This window comes from Enoplosus armatus, chromosome 9 (assembly GCF_043641665.1).
Source record: "Enoplosus armatus isolate fEnoArm2 chromosome 9, fEnoArm2.hap1, whole genome shotgun sequence".
Lineage (NCBI taxonomy): Eukaryota > Metazoa > Chordata > Actinopteri > Centrarchiformes > Enoplosidae > Enoplosus > Enoplosus armatus.
The window spans coordinates 10,461,213-10,482,782 of NC_092188.1; the positions used below are offsets into that span (position 1 = coordinate 10,461,213).

Consider the following 21,570-nt stretch of genomic DNA (forward strand, 5'->3'; position numbering starts at 1 on the left):
GAGGAAAATTCCACTCTGAAGGACCTTTCACCCATTTCTGTTGAGACACCAGATAAAGGGGGTGACATATGCACCCCCCCCCCACACACACACACACACACACACACACACACACACACAATAAACAAACAAGAGTAAACAACCAGGAAATGCTGTCAACAGAGGAAATTGATGGCCTTTACCTGATGTCATAAGAGCTCCTCTTATACATCCAACCATGCAGCCCAGTGTGACTTATATTTTTCATTCTATTACTGATGTCCAGGCCATTATGCACGCTTTTATTTTGTAACCATACCCTCTTCATAGCTAAGTATTCTACCTCAGCTGCACTGGAGAATTAATCCTTGTTGTGAGCACTTTATCCCCATAAACGAGTGCATTTAATTTAGAAATGTGTAAAATACTCCTGAAATGTCCAAGTACGATTGCTTTTGTCGGGAAAGAATGCATATTTGGACTGCTTTAGCCTATTAAAGGAATGTAAACAATGTGAACAAATAGGGAGGATATCAAAACAAGTAGTCTTGAGACATTTCTCTGCATATTATAGTCTGGCTATCAGGCTTCAGTACATAAATCAAGTAGTTGTCCTCCGGAAATTTGACCTCTGTTGCCCATTCTACTGGTCAGAACTGGACTTTAATTCAACATGCAAGCACACAAAGCTGAAGAGAAGCACCCAGAACCACTAAAACACAATACACATGTGAGGAAACACCTGAGAAAAGCAAAGAAGTAGTGAATGAGAACAATCTTTTATTGGTGTTTTCGGAAAAAATCTCGACTACATCCAAATAACCAGCACTGAGTGGGCTGGGCACCATGGACACCACTGATGCAGCAGGGCAGTTGTAGTTCAATTAGAATCACTAAAAGATTTATCAACCACATCTGTGAGGATATTAGAGACTAAGTCCTGTTGGGAGAGCAAACAATCACTGATTGAGGCTGAAATAAACCAACAAGGAGCATATTGATAGTGTGCATAGTCCATACACCGCCGGGGAACAGAAGAGGTCATCATAAAAGGTAAAGGAAGTCTGCATGAACGTTATGTTCAGTTATTGAGCCACGCTTGTGTAATCCATGGTCAAAGAAACCAAGGTGGCAGTAGTGTCCGTAGCAGAAGTGAGTAATGTCTGGAGGTCTGAGACAGGATTCAAATAGCAGACAGTGAGGGTTTTTTTCCATTTGAATAGTCTTTCTGAGGAACACTGAAGATCAAAGATGTTTCAAGGTGCAACAGATTATGTTCATCCAAAGAAAGAAAAATCATTCAATAATATAGAACAGCAACAACAAGAGGGATAATCATCATAATCATAACAATAATAATAGCAGTAATGGTAACTATTCATCATGGTCATTAAGGGGATAAAAATCACACTCTATTACTAGTCATCCCTCCCCTAGGAACATAACATAGTGTACCATGCCCCTGTGTAGGTGTTGTGGGTACACAGAGAAGTTTATAGATACAGTAAAAAGTAAGGAGTAATAACAGGAGTAAACAGTAAGGATGGAGCAGTATTGAAAAAAGCACTAAATAGCAACAAGCTTTGTGGATCAACATAGGAAATTTTGGCTTTTATTTCTCCCAGAAATCTGAGAAATTAACACCATTCCACTCAATGGGGGTAGTCGACCCATCTCCTGGAATACATCACATACACAGAATAGTATAGGCCTATCCAATATACACAACATTTCTCCCCTCATATTAATACTAATTAAAGTGTGTTCATAAAGTACAGTAAAGTAACGATGTGCGTTTTACTGGGAAGATCGATTACTATTTCAGAAAGCGTTACAACACTGAGATTGAACTACTCTGTGTACCGCCGAGGTACAACAGAGACACGGGGACAAAGTGTTATGGGAAAAGTTTGCACATAACTGTGAGGGGATTGGCTGTAAGTGAGAGCAGACAGAAATAGAGCAGTTGGATATAGAAACAGAGGAAGAGAAATGTCCCAACGATTCAAAGAGAGGATCAAGAGGAGCAGAGTTACCTCGGGCATCACAACAGGCTTTCACCAGCGTAGGTAAGATACGAGAACACCAGAGTAGATTAAAAGCAGTCAACTGGGATAGAGAAAAATAGATCGAGTCAAAAGATACAAGTATGGACGAGAGAAAGATGTACCTATCGCATAAAGTTAAGCTCAAAGTACAGAGAACTAATATTGTTGGGGAACTCGAGTCACTTAAAAGGGATGAAGTTGTTCTATTAAAAAGGAACGCACAAGACTGGTCGAGACAAGTGTTGAACTAGTGCTGGACTGTTTACATGGTGTCTCCTCTTGTCTCTCATTTTGTCTCTCTCTAGCATGCCCATTCCCAGTGACAGAAACAGAACAGGAAAGAAATTAAGTGCTTGAGTAAAATCCACAAAAATGTTGAACTATACGATTATAAGATAATTTTTGCTCTCTATATTACAATTGTTACATGCGTCCTCGCCCCTGCTGCTGCATCCTGACTAATAATAATCAAGTCGAAAAAATACCCATCGATGGCTGACCACCTGTTAAACATCTCCTGACTCATCTATAATAAAAAGATATTTACCATAGCTTTCCCCCCTCTCTATGTCCCCGTCATGTAGAAAATATACAAAATTATTCTCCAAATTTGCTCTCCCTCTAATTTTTCGTAAGTATTATAAAAATATACAATTCTCCAATAACAAAACTCTTAAAAGTCACATCTTTCATCTGTTAAATTATTCTCTCCGTCTTTCACTTTTAAGAGCTGACACCTCAACAAAACAAGACACCTGAGCTTCATTACACAAACCTTCTCCTTGTCTTATACATTCATCATCATAATCATCAGCTTCCTCATCATCATCACCATTTTCTTGACCCCATTCTGTCCATCATGCCACCCCAGAAATTCAGAGTTTTAAAATTGAATCCAGCTTTTATTCCTCCTCCTCCTCCTGATTTTGCCGCACGCCTTCATCACTGGTCAGCGAGGCGGTTCTCGTATTTACTAAGGATGTTGCGACAGCGGCCCAGTTCCTTTCGGATCTCGGCCACTTCCTGTCTGAGGGCTGAGTTTTCTCTCTCCAGGTAGGCAGCACGCACAGATATTTGGTTCTCCTTAATACGGCGAGCATCTCGGGAGCGCTTTGCTGCTTCGTTGTTTTTATACCTCCTGGTCCAGTACTTCTCGTCCTAACAGAGGACAGACAAAAACAGCACACTTTGATTATTTCAGCATCGGCCAATTTGATCCAATCACATTATTAACCTTGGTTGATCAGGGAATTAGTTTATTATTACGTAGAATTACGCCAATAAAATGATCAATGAATATTCAGACTTGTTTCTTAAGAAGTAGTGTAGTACTCTTGTACAGCCTCACTCCTTTCCTGTTGTTGCTATTGTGGGTGTTTGGCCATGAATGAGCGTGGGACATGTTCCTTTCAGATTGCTTCATCCTCAGAGTTTGCTCTGCACTGAGTTAGTGTCTGACAGCAAATAAAGTATGCAAACAACCTACACGTCCCACATCCCACTGCTGGAGAACTCAGTGTCATTAACTGATGAATATTTTGTGCTATTCAGTATATTACCAACTGTACAAATCCACTATATATACACTTTACCCCTTGACGTTTTGTTTTTTTGATCAAGTTATTTCTTTTTTGTAAATTTGATTTTGTTGCTCATGTGTTTGTTACTATCCCGCTTCTTTGATATTTAATGATTTTATCATAAACCACTTTGTAGCTTTTATTTTAGTATAGTATAATATAAATAAATCTTTACTTCCTTACTTATTGACAGTTTTCTGTCACTGAACTGAAGCAGTTAGTCCAGACCCCTGCATGTACCTATTTGTGATATAAAAAAAAGGTTCCTCACCAATTTGTGTGTTGAATGTGTGCACTTTCCCATAATTTAGTGATGTGTACAGTAGAATTTAAGCTCAATTGAGAGAAAATAAATCTGCAACAATTTTGAAATTTGATATGTAATCGTTTAAGTCCATTATCAAGCAAACCTGCCAAAGATTAGAGGATTTGCTGCTTTGCTCTTTGTGTAAATTAATCATAGTTGGACAAAATAAGCAATTTGAAGATGCCCTGTCGTGCTCTGGGAAACTGTTTTTCACAGTTTTTACATTTTAAAGACAAAACAAAAATCTCAAAAATAAAAAATGACTTTAAAAACAACAATAAATTGATTAAAAACCTAGAACTAATTAATTTAGTATGCCTTCAGATGACCGAATCATGGCCTGATATGACTTCCGTCCCAAGGTGCAGATTGAGAACCACGGCTCTAACTTCTCCCACTGTTGAAGTGAAGCCTTCAGACTCACCTTCATGGCATCAGGTACCAGGATCTTGCGGGCCTTCTTGATCATTGGCTGTGGCTTGAGCTCTTCTTCACTGAAGGAGTGCCTTATGGGGTCGAAGTTCTGCTGGCCGGAGGAGCTGGACATACTGTCTGACGCATCCATGTCAAACATTCCAACCCCATCTGGCCCGCTGCCCTCGGGCGTCAGCAGAGGTGGACAGGAGGACGAGGAGGAGGAGCAGGGTGACTCACAGGAGTCATTCATACTCGTCTGACTCCCTGAAATTGAAGGGAAGAACAATCTGTTTTACACAATTTTCACTGAACTACATTTATTGTGCTAAATTGATAATATTGCTAAACTTAGATCGTAGTAGCTGATGATCACGGTCCACTAAGACATGAACACAAACACACATAGTATTACATCATGATGACCACCAGATGGAAGCAGAGAGCTACTTTCTTGGTCTTATAAACAACAAACAACATTCCTTTGCCCTTCACTGCTTCCAAAGAACTGAGGACATTTTCAATCTGCTTTCATGGACACTAAGGTTTTCAGATTCAAGGTAATTTTTAAAGAATATTCTGGGAATAAACCCTGCAAATACACATGATTATATAATACATATCATTTTTAGCATACAGATTAACAGATATAATGGAGCCACAGGTTGCTATAGTAAGAAATACTTGTCAATGCAAAGCTCCGGCTTTTCCGTGATATATTTTTTATCTCTTTTATATCAAGTACTGCACACTAAAATATGGTAAATATGATTTATTATACAGCTGCAAACTCTCAATAATGGAAAACCATAATCAAAATAGTTATTTATCTCTCATTGTGTGACCCTAACCCTATAACACAATAAAAGTCCTTAAGCTCCTCAAGCAGTCTACTGTGCAAATCAGTGCTTTAACAAACTGACAGATAACCACATGAAATCTCTTAATTCAATCAGTGCATGGTATTGGCAACTATTATTAATCAAAGGAGTCTGGTAGATCAAAGCCAGCATCCAGAACTAAATATCAATAGAGAAATCTAAAAGTGGAAATGTTATGTAACTTTCTACCCCTCCCCTTAAAAACCAGTTTCTTTAAGTGAGGCCAGTATAGGGCTATACCTCATCCCACCCCCTTTAAGCCCCAATGCTCCTCACTCAACTGACTTCCCTTCCCTATAAGAGTTCCTAAATCTCCACACACAAACAGCTCAATCAACACTCTTGGTATAAATGTGGCCAAATTCAATAGAAATTGATCTGACAACTTCAACTTTTAAGAAACATAAACTTAAAACAGTGAGTGAACACAGAGTACGTCAGTCAGGGGTGGAGGCACACATAACAGGATAACCATTAAGACCACAACACTGCAGAACACTGCAGCCTTACAAATGATCACAGAATTGCATCAACACAGTCTGAACAAAACCAGCACTCCTTAAGTTCCACAAAGCTGGCAATTAATGCTTACTTACTATGTGGAAACTATCCAAGAACAATATATAAGTGCACAACGTGGTGTCATAGGCAAAAAAAAAACTTTACCCTGAGCATTGGGAAGAACAGGAAGGTTGATATGTGTTGCAACCTGTTAAACATGTTATCTATGGATCTGTAACATATCAGCTATCACATGAGTAATGGCTATTCAAGGGCTACATAGTATGGGGGCATTTTTTCAAACCAAGTTCACCCTAAGGGGATGTTCCTATGTTCCACGATGACAATACCTCCATAACACAGCAAAACAAATGTAAGAGTGCCACGAAAATGTGCACGTTTTCCTCTGTGTATGACTAAACCAGAAGATTTCTGCTGCTTAAACTCGACAGCAGGAACTGGTCAGTGCAGCCACCTGGTGTAGTGTTTTGTTGGAATGAAAACCTGCAAACCCTCATCCCTCCTGTGGCACACGGTTGCCTCTCCCTGCTTTTTTGGGAAGCTCTGGAACGCAGACTTGCTAAGTTGATTTGGTGCATTTTTGTCCACGTGTTTCAAAGCAGGCTTTCGCTTTTGAAGAAATACGTGACCACACGCTTCAGGACTTGTACAACAGCATTCCAAGAAGGCCTGTAGTTGTTGTGAAGGTAAACAGTAGCCCTACTCCTTCTCAGGCACCTAATGTAATCCTATGTCGTTAGGTGTTGCTCCATTCAATATTTCAGAGTCAGCTCTTGATTGGGCACCTTTATGATACATCAGATTAGAATACAGCTTCTCTAGTTTCAAGCTTTGGTGAGTTGATGAGAATTATTCAGTCAACTTCAGCAAAGTCATCTCAGCCATATAATAAGATTTATATACTTTTACACTCAAAAATATTCCACTTTTAAGTCACGATGAGGCTTCATGTTTTTTAATTAGAATTATTTTCATGTAATTATACAATTTTATACAAAGGGGTTGTAATATATAATATAAATGCACTATCTGTCACTATATGTCACTAAAGGACTGAATTAAAGGTTCTGTGTCAACATCCCATACAGTATAATATTCTCTTATGGATATCAGTGTACTTAATGCAATTTGTTGTTGATCAAATGTTCCATTTGAAGTCCAGCAGCACGGGGAAACTCTTCCTGTTGCTCCGTCTGCTCCTCCCCCTGTGGGCTCCTCCTCCATGTCTACTGGCCCTGCCTCTAGTTCTCTCACTCCAGTACTCTCAGCCTCGGCACGTGTACTGACGCGTACACATGGCTGTGGCGTGTGAAGTGAGGAGAGATTTAAAGACACGCAACCGCAAACACACTTCTCTCCCTCTCTCTCTCTTAGTGCTGTTTTGACCCTGCTGCACATTAATAATTGGCTGGGACTGAATGCCGATTGTGTTGTACACTGCAGCGCATAGATCACATGCCAAAGTAAACCAAACCTCTTTGTCATTGCCTTGAGATTGACTCATCAAATAGCTCAAGACTTATTTCTTTACTGCACCCCTTCCTCTCAAATCCTCCACCTCTCCTGGTTGTTTTTCTCCAAGTCTCCCTGGCTCCCTCACCCAACTTTTAAAGCTGCACCATGCTTTTAAAAAAAGGGGAAAATAACATTCAATAAACTCTGTGTTTTCTCTTTCAAGTTGACTTTGCATCTAGAGACATGTGACTGTATCTCCTGCCTTCAGTTTTCCCCCACAGGACAGAAAAATGCTTGGTCACCATGGTATTTGTTATAAACTCAAAGCAAGTGCTGAATCACTAGCTTGTGGGAACATTATAAGCACACCATATAACCTTGATTACATCTCAACTGTTATTGAATTGTAGGGTCTACTAGTCTCATATCAGTGACCGGGGACAATTTGTCTCTTTCAGCTTGTCAACTCTGCAAAGTTTGCTGAACCCTCTTCCTTGATATTGCTGTTTTGAGCTGATATGGACAAACCTTGAAGAGTGAACTGTCCTTGTTCATTGTTTTACTCTCTGGTTCAACTGTACATCTATTCAGCTCAGGACAAAAAGGTCCACGTATGTGAACTCACCATGCAGACAGTCGCTCCCTCCTGCGAGGCTCTGCGGCGGAGCCACCTCCAAGCCAATGAGCGATGGGGAAGAAGAGGACGAAGGTGAGGAAGATGAAGAGCCAGGTGGGGATGAGGGCGGTAGGCACTGGGAGCTCTGGTTGGGCACAGCTGACTGGGAGCTCTGTGAGGGGATCTGGGCTGAACTGGAGCTGTTGTTGTTATGCATGCTGCCCATTCCATTTTCGGTCAGAAACTCCTCCAAGTCCATGTACTGAAGCTGGAAGAGGCCCCCATCTGCAGGCAGGGTGCGATCCCACAAGAGAGGCCCCAAGAACTGATTGAAACTTCCTCCTCCATTTCCATTTCCATTTCCACCACCTCCTCCACAGCCATTACTGCTATTACTGTTGCCTATTCCACTACCATTCCTCATGGGGCACACTCCCAGAGAGTCCTCATCAAGGTCCAGTCTCTCTTTGTCTGCCAGCGATAGAAGAGCAGAATCATTATTAGCACAGGATGAAGATCATGATGAATAACTTTGGTGTACCAGCTTTCAGTACACAAGAATATGTGGCAAATGGATGCTAACATCAACTCTCCATACTTGTGCAGAAACATGTGCCCCCAAAACATGTATGCCTATGTTGTAGGTCTCATACACATACAACAACACACTCACAGATGGACCAGATGGTAGCTGAATTGACGCATTAACCAAGAGCCGAAACCAATTTGTTGTCAAAACATATACATAAGCTCCTGAACAAATCTCACAATAGCTAAAGGTACGTTTTGGCACAGCAGGCCACCAGAACGCATGCCTGCACAGCATTACAGCTAAACCACAACATGTTACCACTCATTGTAATCTGGATCCTAATTTGAAGCAGGGATTATACTCCAGGTGAATACTCATCAGGGTCACAGAGTAGTCATCATGAGTATGTGTGATGGTGCGTCAGACTTTTGTGTGAATTTTTTTGAGCAATAAATGATGACAAATGTAATGTTTGTTATGTAATAATGTTACATATTTGTATTACAATAACAGCAGCAGTGGGTGGAACAGAGGGGTATGACTTATTCATGCTCTGTCATTGCACATATTGACTGTCAGGTGCTAGTGCTCGTGCATTCAACATAGACAACACTGTGACACAGAATTAATTCATCTAATGAGAGAGTTTCTCACCTTTCGCATCACATGGGCTTTTTAAACGCTGGTCTCCCTTCATGGGGTGCTGCAGGAGGGATTTCAGACCTGTCATAGAGTTGAGATGCCCCCCTGTGAGGGAGCCTGCAGGCTGAGTACAACTTCCAAACTGTGGGCTTGCGCCAGCTGGGAGGTCGGGGGTCGGAAGCTGGGAGAGCTGCCTGGACATCCTGAACCAGTCGGGGTCGCAGAAAGACACCTGGGGCACTTGAAGGGGCGTGGCGAACTGACCGGAGTACCAACCAATAGGACAAGTACGCTGGATGACTGTGCGTGAGTGTGCAGGAGGGGTGAGGGTGGAGGGTAGAAAGAGAGAGATAGTTTTGAGAAGTGTCTATGCAGAATAAGGCAACCATTGTAATGTAATTGCAAGTATGAGCATTATGAATGACGCACTTTGAAAACTTAAGTTAAAAACACATGCAACTTTTACCTTTCACTTGTAGTTATGAAGACTTCCTTATTTCCTTGCAAAAATATTTTCATCGAAATATTCCATTGCAGTCGGATGTTGAAACTGTTCAGTAGCTCAAGCTGTTATTCTCAGAGGAGCAATGTGGGAGGGACAGTCAGACCATCTGAGTACGAATACTGTCCATAATAAAAACGCAAAGGCGTGAAAATGACAATAAAACCCGCAACACTGCAAAGACACGAAAATATTGCAATTAAAACTTGTGGAGTAATATCCCGAGTTAATCGTCCGGCAATCGATAAGACGAACCCACAATAGTTGCAGAGCAAACCTCCGTCAAAACAAAACAACCGAGGGGAAACAGTGTGTATAGAAAAAAACACACACAGCGACGAGGGCAGTGGCTGTATTTGTCAGATGACAAGTTGTATTGGTGTTTCTCTCCTCTGCTGTCGCGCTCTGCTGTCCGTCGTGGGGGGAGGAGGGGGTCGTTTCCTCTTTCTCCGTCTGTACTTTTTTTTGCATCCGGTGGATCCAGTCACGGGCACACGGGCTTCGGTCTGTGTTTGGGCCGCGCGAGGTTCACGTCCCACCGTCCTCTCTCTCTCTCTCTCAGCTGGAACGGACACGGGCAGTTCACGTGACGTCACTCCTCGGGAAACAAGCGAGAGAAGCGCGAAGGGGGCGGGGCGCGGGTTTAACAGACCTCTCAATTCTCGCTTATTATTTATGAGACACACCTACCCTCGTGCAACACTTGAGGAGTACATGCTGTTTGTTTTGTCTGACAGGTACAAACACAGTGACTTTTCCTCGTGTGTTCATGTTGCAGCAATAAAGATGTACATTTTAGCTTTAGTAGTTTTATGACGGAGAATAAATTGTCTTTACACTCATCACAAATAACTCATTTAGTTATGCTCAGGGTCACTGGCTCCAAACTTTGCCACTCTCTATTAGACCAGAGTTTTGGCTTTCTGTAATAATCAGGTAGTGCAGCATGGCTTTTCCAGTTTCCTTGTAATCCACTGAAAACGTGAGTGCGCCGTTTTTTCAGGCGAGGGGAACGCTTCAGCACGTTGCCTCCCGGCGTACAATAGCTGTTCCAGCTCACGTGTATCAGACACGCGGAGACGATGCCTGTCCGCTCGCGGCTCTGGCTGCGATTGGCTTTGGAAATTCGCCGCTCCGCCCACGACGAGCGCCCATTGGGCAGAAATAGGTCGAATAAACCCGCCCGCTCGGATTCCCCCCGTGCATGCCACTGCCGCGTGAGACCAGTTCGAAACACAAAAAGCGCGAGGGCTGTCTAGTCTACTGTACAGTTGCGGAGCACATGCAAAACACAGTGCGCCGCAGGAATTCACCTCTTTGTTTTTTGTCCAGAGTTGGACGTGTAATAGTTGACAAGTAAAATACTGGCAGACATAAGTCATCATACAGCTCAAAGCTTTAGTGAATAATAAAGAGTCCATGTGAATATTAAGCACTAAATGTGAATACTATTGAATGCAACAGTGCTGTCAACTGTAAGAAGGGGTTATGGGCCCCTTCAGTTGACACTGTGCTAAGACCCCCGTTTTCTTTTAAATAAAACCATCCAACTGTAAGTTATATCCAGCTGTGGGCCCCTGACATTGTAACCACCTGCCACCCCACCTAAAACAGCAGTGGGTAGTCTATGAATCATCATATTTTATGTTCGCAAGCAAGACAGACTTTAACACCAATCTGACTGCAAACACACACACGTGAGACTTTAAAATAACTTTATGATGTACAACTCCATCACTTGCAGGACAATGTGGTTGTTGTCACTCAAGATTTTACTATAGCTGCTTTTTCTACCATGAAATCATTGATTTGGAATAGCAGAAATAATCACATTTTCTAATGCAGTGAATTTATAGTTCACACAAATGCAAAAATGACATGTACCGAATTTCTCTTTTAAACCACATTAATTTCGAACATTCAGTGAGATTACCGGGTGATGTTAAAGCATGTTGTTTACTTAGTGGCATTAATTTTGTAGTAAACAGCAGACAGGGACATAATTCAGTCACACAGCACTCAGCCTCTCCAGTCCACCCCCTATCAGTGCAAAATCCATGTGACTGCCACACTCATCCACACCAGGCCAAGAGTACAGTATAAATGAGTTGCTTACTGCCATCTTGTGGAGCTAGGAGTGAAAAGTTTTACACAGTCATTTATTTCAAGAGTGGTGATAATATACTGTAAGTTTCAATTATTGAAAACAATTCATTACCCTAAAGTAATCTGGCCAATAAGACTGGTAAGCCTAAAACCTTTAATGAAATTTATTGGTATTTCAACTACATCCTGAAATCCATTTAATCCACAGAGTGATATGAGATTCACATAGGACATTAAGCTAAATATAAATGTAAAACTTCCATACTGACTTTGGTTACAGTTACAACTTACTCTTGTTCAACGACTAGCAGTTTGTACCACCTTCTGGATATTGCAGTATGTAACTTTGAAAGAGAAATGAAAGGAAAACAAATGTTTACACTTAAGGTTTATTCATTGCTGAAATATAATCAACTACTGACTTCTCAGTAAATAATGTGATAGAAATCTACTAAAACTATCATTTTTCTTTAAAAGAAAAAGAAAACAAGGCTTGACAGGGGTATGAACATTTCATATGTGAATAAAGTGACAAAATGTACTTAAAACTTTCTTTAGAAGAAAAAAAAGGCTTGACAGTAAGAATATGATTGCAACTCAGCAAAAAGTAAAAGGTAGAAGGGGTTAAGTATAAGATTGGCATGAAGACTGATTGGGTTACACACATAAATACATGGAATATTACATTTGTTTCTATTATGATAGGTCCTTGTCTTTAACACACCGTGAAGTACTGTAGAAATAATCACTGCTAAAAAGAGCATACAAATAACATGAGATAAACATGTGTTACAGTCCACTTGTTTAACCTGTTTTCAATCTCTTGGTATAAAAGCTAAGAATATCTCAAATAAATGAAGTAAAGTGAACAAACTAAGCAAGGCTTTTTGTAAGTTTCTTCATTTTGGCAGGAGAGGGATCCTTGAAATGCTAATTACCAGCAACTTTGACATTTTATCTATACGTGATTAAATCACTAGGGAATATAGAGCAACTTTCAAATCAAGTTTAACACTACAAACTTCTGGGGATATACTGAATAAACCATCACATACTGTAGGAGTGATTTCACAACCTCAGCAAAAAACTTGACCAGAGAACAAACATGCACTGACGAACTATCAACAAAGGTCTTTGTCCCCATGTCCCTACTCCTAATAAATGCACTTTACATTTTTAAAAAATCCTCAGAGCCTCTAAGTGAACAACAACAAGACAAAGTACACAGCAGAGACGTTTATCATACAGCAAGAGGTGTAGCAGGGATTCTAGTTATGGGGAAGAAAGATACATTAGCAGGTCATTTCACCTAAACTTGTCTAGTAACTGCACAGTGTCAGCCAAGCAAAGTGTCAATGCACTTAAGGGGTTAATGAACCTATGGAAACAGTCACGTCTTTGAAAACACCTTCCAATATAATCTGGAAGAATTTCTGGAGATATTTTATAGGATGCTCTACAGTAGTTGTTAACACACTCATTCTAATAGTCAGCAGAGTAGATGTCAACAGAGACATGAGGCAAATTCTCCTCAAGGCAGCATATGCCTTTTCAAGTCCCTTTTTTTTCTCACCTTCCCATTTTAGAACCAAAATATCGCTCTTGTATGCCACTCGTTTGAGATACCAGGATGATCAGTATCTGTATGGTCCCTGTAGGAATGGCATCTCCTCCTGACCCTCTTGGGTCGGTCTTTCTCCTGGTCGTTTTGAAAGCTTCAGCCTTTTAGCATCTCCTCGCTGCAGTCCTTTAGCCCTACGGCGGCAGGACACCTTGTGCCTGTGGAGAAGCGTAGCATTCCAGAAGCGAACGGAGCAGCGTCGGCAGGAGAAAGTCCCTCTGGCACGATGGGAGGCCCGATGGATGAAGGCTGCCAAAGGCCTGTGAGACTGCTTCCCACACACACTGCACCTTAGTCGCTCCTGAGTGGTCGAGGCTTTTTGTGGGTGTTTAACTGCCATGTGGACTAGCAGTCCCGCTTTACGGGAAAACACTGAATTTGGGCATATAGGACAGCCAAAACGTTTCACAGGGACTTTGAGAGACGACAAGATCTGCACCTTCATTCCCCCGGTGTTGACAAGCTTATACCCACCACCACCTGATCCTCCTCCTCGTCTAATTGTCAAACGAAGAGAGCCTTGTTTCTTATTCAACTGCCCTCTTATTGTACATCTTATCTTTCTCTTCCTTTTGCTTCCATCAAATCTGACTAAATCTTGGGATTCCCATTTATTTTCCCTCCAATCTCTGCTGTTGGACTTTTTTTTTTTCTTCTTGTGTCGTCTCATTTCATCGTGTGATAACTGGATGCTGCAGTCGAGGTGCTGGTGGGACAGGACACCTGACTGATGATGAGGATGATGGTGGGAGTGATGATGATGATGATGCAGATGATGATGTTCAGTGGAGGGCAGTTCCGTGAGGGGCTGGAACGGGGCTGTGGTGTGAAGCGTACGGCTTCGGGATCCAGCTGGATATATGTGCTCTCCTTTCACCCCGGCTGGGGAATGAGGGTGCTGGGGGGGCATGATCGTAGAATTTGGAGGCAGGGGCTGAGAGTAAGATGGAGCATTAGAGGCTGAAGAATGGGCTGCATCATAAAAGAGGGGAGAGTAACCCGCTGGTGGTTGCGGGGGTGCCTGTTGGTGGCTATGAGTGACGACACTAAGATTCTGCCCTCCATGGCCTTCTGAGGAAGGAGCCATCTGCAGCAGGGCATTGGTGGCAGCCTCACTCTCTGATGTTGACTGATTAACATCACTCCCACCTCTGTTGTCTCCCGACCCACTGCTGCCTTCTTGCGGGTTAGGCGGTTCAGTGCGGGTCATCCCATGCTGTGATTGCCTATGTCGAGTGAGGCTGTTAGAGTAAGCAAATGCTTTCCCACATACCTCACAGCAGAAGAGCTTTTCACCTCCACCTTCATGAACCGTCTGGTGATGGGCAGTCAGATGGAAGTGATGGCGGAACGACTTCCAACATATAGCACAGGTGTAGAGTCGAGGCGGAGGTGGGGGTTGTGGTAGGGGCAGGGGTGGGGGTGGAGGCTGTGGCTGGGGGTTGGTGTCTTGAGGCTTGACGTCTTGAGAGTAGGAGTAATAGGAGGAGGTGCTTGGTGCTTGGTTCTGGCTCCTGTCTTGGGCCACGCTACATTGAGGGTTTGGGTTAAAGCTGTTAAGGTTCTCCGCAGCTGGTGTTGTGGGCACCTCTTCCAGCTCCCCTTTCTGGTGGAGTTTGCTGTGCCTCCTGAGGCTCTGGGAGTAACCGAACTCTTTCCCACAGATGCTGCATTTGTAATTCTTTGCCCCAGAGTGGACTGTTTGATGCTTGCTGAGGTGAAAAGCCTCTCTAAAATACTTTCCACAAACAGTGCAGTGATGGGGCTTTTCTCCAGTATGGATGCGGTCATGCCTGCGTAGGGTCTCGCGGCGAGCAAATCCCTTACCACAGACACTGCAGAGGTGAGTGCGTGGTAGGCCACTGGGCCCCATTCTGGGGGTGTATTGCCTGCGTTTGGGGGGCTGTCCACCAGGTGCAGGATCTTTCTTAGCTCTTGGTTTGCGGGGACGTTTTGGTTTGGCAGTAGGATTCTGTGGGTTGCTGCTCATAGCCTCCTGGCTCCCAACACCTCTGAAATTCTTATCCATACCAGATGTTGATGAGGGTGAGCCCAGAGGACCTAAACCAAGACCACCTAGTAGACCTCCTATGATGTCTCCCCTATCATCCCCTCTATTTCCACTGTTACTAGCTGCTGTTATAGCAGAGATTGCATTATTGACAGAGCTAGTGACATCATCCTCTGAGTCATCCAGTAGAGAAGAAAGGGGCAGGTGGGGCTGTTGCTGCGGATGGTGGTGCTGGTTGTGGCTCTGTGAGTGTGGATGCAGTGTCGGGGCCAAGGGTGCCTTTCTCAGAGCTGGGCCCGCCATCCCACTTCCACAGGGGGAGGCACCAGAGTAGCATGGAGATGGATTACCTTGAGAACGGTGGTCATCATGGTAGCCTGTGTAACGATTCCGAGAGTAGTCAGTGGGGTATTTACCATCTGTTCTGTCCCTGTCATTTGAATTCCCTCCCCTTGCAGACTGAAACAGACCATCACATCCTAAACCTGATTTTGGTTCTCCTTCCCCCACAATGATTACACCATCTTCTTCCTCAGTTTTCCCATAAATAACCCCTCTATTGCTCTGATAAGTTCCCCCTCCTCCGTTACCTCCTCCACCCACTCCCCCGACTCTGTCCTCACCATCAGTTCCTGTCTTGCTGCCCCTTTGTTTGGGTCCCCTACCTGGCTTGCCGCAGGTGCCTGAGGCAGCATGGTTGAGTAGAGAGGTGCTCTCACGGAAGGCACGACCACAGGCGGGACATCGGAATGGCTTTTCCTCATGTATCTTCTCATGGCGTGTCAGTGACTCTCTACGATTAAAAGCCCGAGAGCAGGTGGAGCAGCCATATGGGCGGGCTGAAGAGTGTATAACACCATGTTGCAGGAGGTGCCCTTTTTTCTTAAAGCCTTTGCCACAATCAGGGCAATTAAATATTTTGTCTGGGCTAGGGCAAGAATTGGATGAGGGTTGGGGAGTTTCTTGGGTCGAATGGGGAAGGCTTGGGTCAGACTGTGTTTTAATATGAACAGGGTTTGGGCCAGTAGTGCTACTATTGCTAGTACCTGCTGTGGTTGGCTCATGCATGCGCAAATGCCTGCGAAGGCTTGAAAGGTGAGGGAAGCTTTTGCCACAATCTCCACAGCTATAAACTGGCTCTGTATCAGACTCTGTGGGGTTGGCTTGCATTGAGCTCTGGTTATCAGATTTAGAAAGGTGAGAATCATTAGTAACCAGTACTGAGGCAGCAGTGGAAGAGGGAGCAGAGGAGGAGGAGGAAGAAACTACTGATGAGGATGAAGATGATGAGGCAAGAAGGGATGATGGGTCTCCACCCATAGCTGACATACCAACCCCACTCCCAATTAAAGCTGGGGGCGGACCATGACCAAGACCTCCACCATTACTACTAGTGCTGGGATTACCACTGTGGCTGCCGTGGCCATGGCTGCTGCTGCTATTACTAACGCTATCAGATTTTCTCTGTGGCAAATAGCCAGCCATAGCTTTTTTCCTCCTACTGCTACTAGTACCACTACTACTACTTCCACCTCCACTACTTTCCCCTTTACCATCATCCTTAGATAAGGATAAATGAAGTGGCAAGGGGAGGGGCAAACCTGCTTCCTGCTGCATCAGAGACGCTATCTGATTTGATGAGAGTACAGGGATGCCCTGGAAGTCAAAGCCACCCAGTGATGAAGGCTGTGAGCCTGGGTGGAGTGGGTGGTGAGGATGAGAATGAGAGTGAGGATGAGAAAGGGTGTGAGGCGGAAGCTGTTGTTGTTGGGGAGGCTGCTGTGGACCCTGCTGTGGCTGGGAAGTGGAGTGGCCATGTGAGTGAGAAGAATGCAAAGCAGGAGGAGGAGCAAGACTAGTACTAGGCTCCCCGCCTGGCTGACTTAAACCAAGCCCTAAGTGGTTATGGGTACCCTGTTGAACAAGAAACTGCTCTAAACTAGCATTAGCAGGCACCCCAGAAAGAAAATACTGATTAGCAGCTAACATGCAACTAAATTGTTGGTGAAGACTCCGTGCATCAGACTGGGCCCCAACCAACTGGTGTCCCAATGAGCTGACTGCACTGCTGCTAGAAGGGTTATTAGAGGTGGCAACAGAGGTTGAAGGGGAAGGAGAGGAAGAGGAGGGACCAGATGATGCTTGGGGGACAGAGAGGCCGGGATGCAGAGGAGGAGGGGGTGGAGGTGCTGATGTTACTAATCCTCCTAATCCCCCAGCACTCCCACTACTGCTACTTCCCCCAGCAAAGTGCTCAAAGCGGCCTACACCTGGATGTAACTGCTCCTGTGCTAGTGCTGCCTCAGACGGGTGGAAAGAGCGCAGGAACTGTGGGTAGCCTGAAGAATGGCTTGAGCTGCTGCTGCTCATCTTGCTTGACTTTGAACGAGAGCTCTGAGATGAGGAAGGCTGTTGTTGTAAAGGTGGGGGAGGAGGGGCACTCATCTTGGCAAAAATGGAGGCAGAATCAGAAAAGGCGTTACCTCTTGACCCCTGCAGGGGGCCCAAGCCAAGTCCAGACAGAAGAGCTCCAGAAGACTCAGCCTGCTGCTGCTGCTGCTGCTGGAGTTGATGCTGGTGAAGTTGCACTTGCTGTTGATGCTGCAGTTGTCGATCTAAACCAAGGCCTTTGAACTGGTGGGCCTGGTGCCCACTTAACATCTCTATAATGTCCAGATTGTATTTTCCAAATTGGAACATTTCCCACTCACTGGCACATGGGGGTGCAGGGGCCAAACCTCCAGCGCTAGGAGAGGCAACAATGATCCCACCACTGACTGGTGAAAGACAAACTTTACCCTAAGGGTGAGGTTATGATACTATTTTTTCCAGAACTACTTGAATGTCTTAAATCTAAAGTTCGTCTCTCCAGATTGTTTACTTCTGGTGCTGCTACTCCCTGTTGATCATCCACTGCCCACACTCTACTTCCAAAATGAGTGGGGTAGCCAGGAAGGTGAGTTTATGATCAAAGGGTAAAAGTGTCTTTTTGACAGGTAGCTGAGTTCCACCTAATTTCAAAATTGCTTAGAATAGTTTTTATTGAGAAGTAGTTCATATGACTTCTTCTTGTTTCCTTTGAGTTACTGCGTTGACATTTTCCTTCATCTAAGCAAGATTCCTCATCCGTGTTCAGCCAAGAAGTTCCTATAGCTGAAAAAACAAAATTCAAAAAGGGATGACAGTCATAGAGGGGAACAGGACTATAATTTTGAACAAAATTTCACTTATTGTCCCTTGATATGATAATAGATCTTTAACCTATAACAAGGCGCCCCATCCATTAAGGTGAATCCATATAGATAGAAACCAAAGTCTGTACTGTAACATCATAAAGCATAGAGATTCATCTCCAATGAAATGATCATTTAAATTCATTCAGTATTGTCACTACAAAGTCACAATACTTACTTAATGCTAACTGGAGGGAGTATGATACATGCGATTAGGGATGTTAAGTTTAGTAGAATACTTTGACACTGGGTTTAAATTGCCCTTTTTCTTCTACATATATATTAGATTTGATACCACACATTAGTACTTGATATATTAATTTTCAGTAATCACTAATTTCTTATTTATGCTGCTAATTACTTAGCAACGGTTTCCCGTTTATGTAAGGTGCAAAAATACAAATCTCAGCAATTCAAGGTATCTCTTTACAGATGATTCTACTTTTACAGCCACTTCAACAGATTCATAAACATATGCAATCTTTTATATTTTATAATAACTTACCATGATGTGGTTCTGCTGGATTTCAGCACAACCAGAATTGTTGCATGAATGCCAATTCTTTTTATCATTAAGTTCATATTTACTAAGGAGGCAAAAGTTATTTTCATACTTCATTCTTACGGTCTGCATATATACTTGTTCATAATAGGCTTCTGCCATAAAGGTAAGTTAGTGGTGAAAGCAGACGTTACTTATTTAATAAAGCTACTTTAGAGATGAAGTAATTTAATACAATATTATACACTATACGCTTACCTACCAATTTGACCCTTGTGTACTGTATCTCACACTGTATTTTGTCCCCTCAGGTGAGATGTACAGTATTAATACAGTATATGTGGCTATCTCTACAAGTACCAAATGTTTAAGGAGGAAGAGGTATAGACAGAATACACAGAAGTATATGGTGGTGTTGCATGAAAAACCACATTAGACAGCAGATGCCTCGCTTTCGGTTGCCATGCAGGTGTGCGCATGTAACTGATTATTTGGATTTCACTTGCACTATTTACACCGGTGTCATCCCTGTTACATTTTAGCACTTGTGCTGTCACAATTCTGTAATTCATTACTTGTAATTATTACCACAAGGAAGTTAACTGTTTTCCTGGTCTACCTTTTGTGTTAACAGAAAATCCAATATCACACAAGCAAAAATAAAACAACGGATTTGTCAACTTACACACAGTCATTAAAATAATATAATCTGTTTCACGTAGAGCTTCATGAGACCTCCGTGATAACATTTTGAACACAATCAATCATCATGATGACAGAAACTTGACCTGGGTTGATGATAAATATTCATCAAATATCAGATATTGTACATTCAGTCTTAAGAGCCCATTTTCATTCATATTTCTTCATACCTTAAATTGGTGGAAACCATTGGGACACTGTCCCTCATCCAGATTTTCCTTTTCAACATGAAACTACTCATTGGTCATTAGTGTGGAACTGCACATCAGAGAGCAATAGTAAATGTTTTCAAATGCAGGTCAACCTCTCCTGCAAAAAAATGTTAATTATTTTCATTAGGTTCTTGTTTAGACCTTAAGAGGAGCGCCTTTTCTAGCCCCAAACTTCACCATACCATTGACTTTTTTCATTTCTGTTTGTTTGTTTATTACCAGGTTACCACAAAGGCATTCAAGTATTCAGTACATTACACAACTGTCAGTTTCATTCTTAGCCTAAAATCAGTCCACGTAATGTAAAAGTCCATGTAATGTAAAAATACTGTATATGAAACTGTCTTTTGTTTGTCATAAATGTTCTCAAAGGAATATTAGTCGTGGGCAATCACCTGAGTAGGAATAAAGGGCGTAATTACACAGTACCAGGTGCTGTGTGGTCAGTTAGGTCAAGAGGATGACCGACCTGTAGATATCAGGGTACATCCATTCCTATTGCACATTCTCCATATAGGATATAATTCATCCTGTATACTGATTCATTTTTATTTGTCTATAGCACTTTGCTTCTGTTTGCACTATCAGATACTAAACTGCTTTTTGTTGTACTTGTCCTCATTATGTGCAATTATAATTACGTTGAATTATATCTAATCTAACCCCAACTACCAACAACAATAGGGTAAATCTACACATGAATTAATTAATACACTTATTTACACTTCTCATAGCCAAAAAAGGAGAGAATAGAAAATTTAACTGTTGCATTATGCATATATCTGTAACTGCATAAAGGTAAGTTGTGGTTGTTTACGTTAAAATGTCCCATTAATTCACTTCTGAAAAGGCTAAAAGTACACTGGCTACGGTAGAATCACTCACTTTGAATCTAATTTTGCTCACCTCGTAAAATCTTACCGTTTCCTCTAATCGATGCGATGAATATAGAAGGGAGTGAGCTCCCCTGGCAGATGAAGGAGATAATCTATCGCATATATGACCGCCTCTCATTTTACTGTAAATCAGCAATCCTGTGAAGAGGGGCAGAAATGCTCAAATTAACATCAGTATCACACTCGCTGCACAATGTAAACATGAGCGCTACGTTACAGGCGCAAGTAATAACGGATGCACTTGAGGTAGCATCCTGTAATAGTATTGGCTAACATTTTGAGGAAAAAAAAGAAAACATTGGACGCGTTTGCATGGAAAACTCCACGGTTCTCTTTAGCATCATATTTTACGCTGGCTCGGCGTGTTTAGCTATCTGGTGCCGCACGCAATCTCGAAAACCACATAACCGCTATTGCTAACGTTAGCCATCATTCCAAACCACAATATTAAAAGTATGCCGACTGCCGTTAACATTATGTCGCTAGCGTTAGCATATACATCTGCGTAACCTATAACGTTATTCGGCAAATGTTTACCTACGCATCCAGTTGCAGAGCACAGTTGCAGATGGATGAGGCCTGTCACGCCTTCTTCTAACCGCCTAGCTAGCTATCGTCCGCTTCCATTTCTGCGTGGTGTTTTCCAGTCGTTAGCCAGAGCCATTTTCACTGATGCTGAGCTGGGTGAAAGCTTACACCGTTCCCCCGAGAAATCAACGCCGACGGATACCGCAGCCACCTCCTTGCTCTTTGATTACGACAGTTTGCGCCGACCGGGAGGTTTTGCTAAAGGTTTCGACGGCCGAGAA

General features: G+C 42.8%; 2 protein-coding genes across 3 annotated transcripts; both read right to left on the bottom strand.

Annotated features, from left to right (window-relative positions):
- Nucleotides 1-739: 739 nt before the first annotated feature.
- dbpb (D site albumin promoter binding protein b) lies at nucleotides 740-10,030 on the bottom strand. Its single transcript, XM_070911399.1, has 5 exons — nucleotides 9,443-10,030; nucleotides 8,989-9,276; nucleotides 7,812-8,273; nucleotides 4,339-4,595; nucleotides 740-3,185 (listed from the first exon to the last, which is right to left on the bottom strand). Exons 2-5 carry the CDS (start codon nucleotides 9,176-9,178, stop codon nucleotides 2,970-2,972), a joined length of 1,125 nt encoding a protein of 374 aa, XP_070767500.1. The 5' UTR covers nucleotides 9,179-9,276; nucleotides 9,443-10,030; the 3' UTR covers nucleotides 740-2,969.
- Nucleotides 10,031-11,959: 1,929 nt separating this feature from the next.
- On the bottom strand, nucleotides 11,960-21,570 carry LOC139289767 (uncharacterized). Of its 2 annotated transcripts, XM_070911398.1 has the most exons (4): nucleotides 21,299-21,570; nucleotides 20,787-20,899; nucleotides 17,700-18,369; nucleotides 11,960-15,593 (listed from the first exon to the last, which is right to left on the bottom strand). In XM_070911398.1, exons 3-4 carry the CDS (start codon nucleotides 17,914-17,916, stop codon nucleotides 13,219-13,221), a joined length of 2,592 nt encoding a protein of 863 aa, XP_070767499.1. In that variant the 5' UTR covers nucleotides 17,917-18,369; nucleotides 20,787-20,899; nucleotides 21,299-21,570; the 3' UTR covers nucleotides 11,960-13,218. The 2 variants fall into 2 exon arrangements, with proteins under 2 accessions (XP_070767499.1, XP_070767497.1); XM_070911396.1 differs by having other exon boundaries at nucleotides 11,960-18,369.

What these genes read in the sequence shown, in the direction of transcription:
- dbpb (XM_070911399.1), bottom strand. Translation starts at nt 9,178, where the DNA reads ATGTCCAGGCAGCTCTCCCAGCTTCCGACCCCCGACCTCCCAGCTGGC. An exon ending in AGGGAGCGACTGTCTGCATG is followed by an intron (nt 4,596 to 7,811) that starts GTGAGTTCACAT and finishes CTTCAATTTCAG; the next exon opens with GGAGTCAGACGAGTATGAAT. An exon ending in TGGTACCTGATGCCATGAAG is followed by an intron (nt 3,186 to 4,338) that starts GTGAGTCTGAAG and finishes GTCCTCTGTTAG; the next exon opens with GACGAGAAGTACTGGACCAG.
- LOC139289767 (XM_070911396.1), bottom strand. Translation starts at nt 17,916, where the DNA reads ATGTTCCAATTTGGAAAATACAATCTGGACATTATAGAGATGTTAAGT.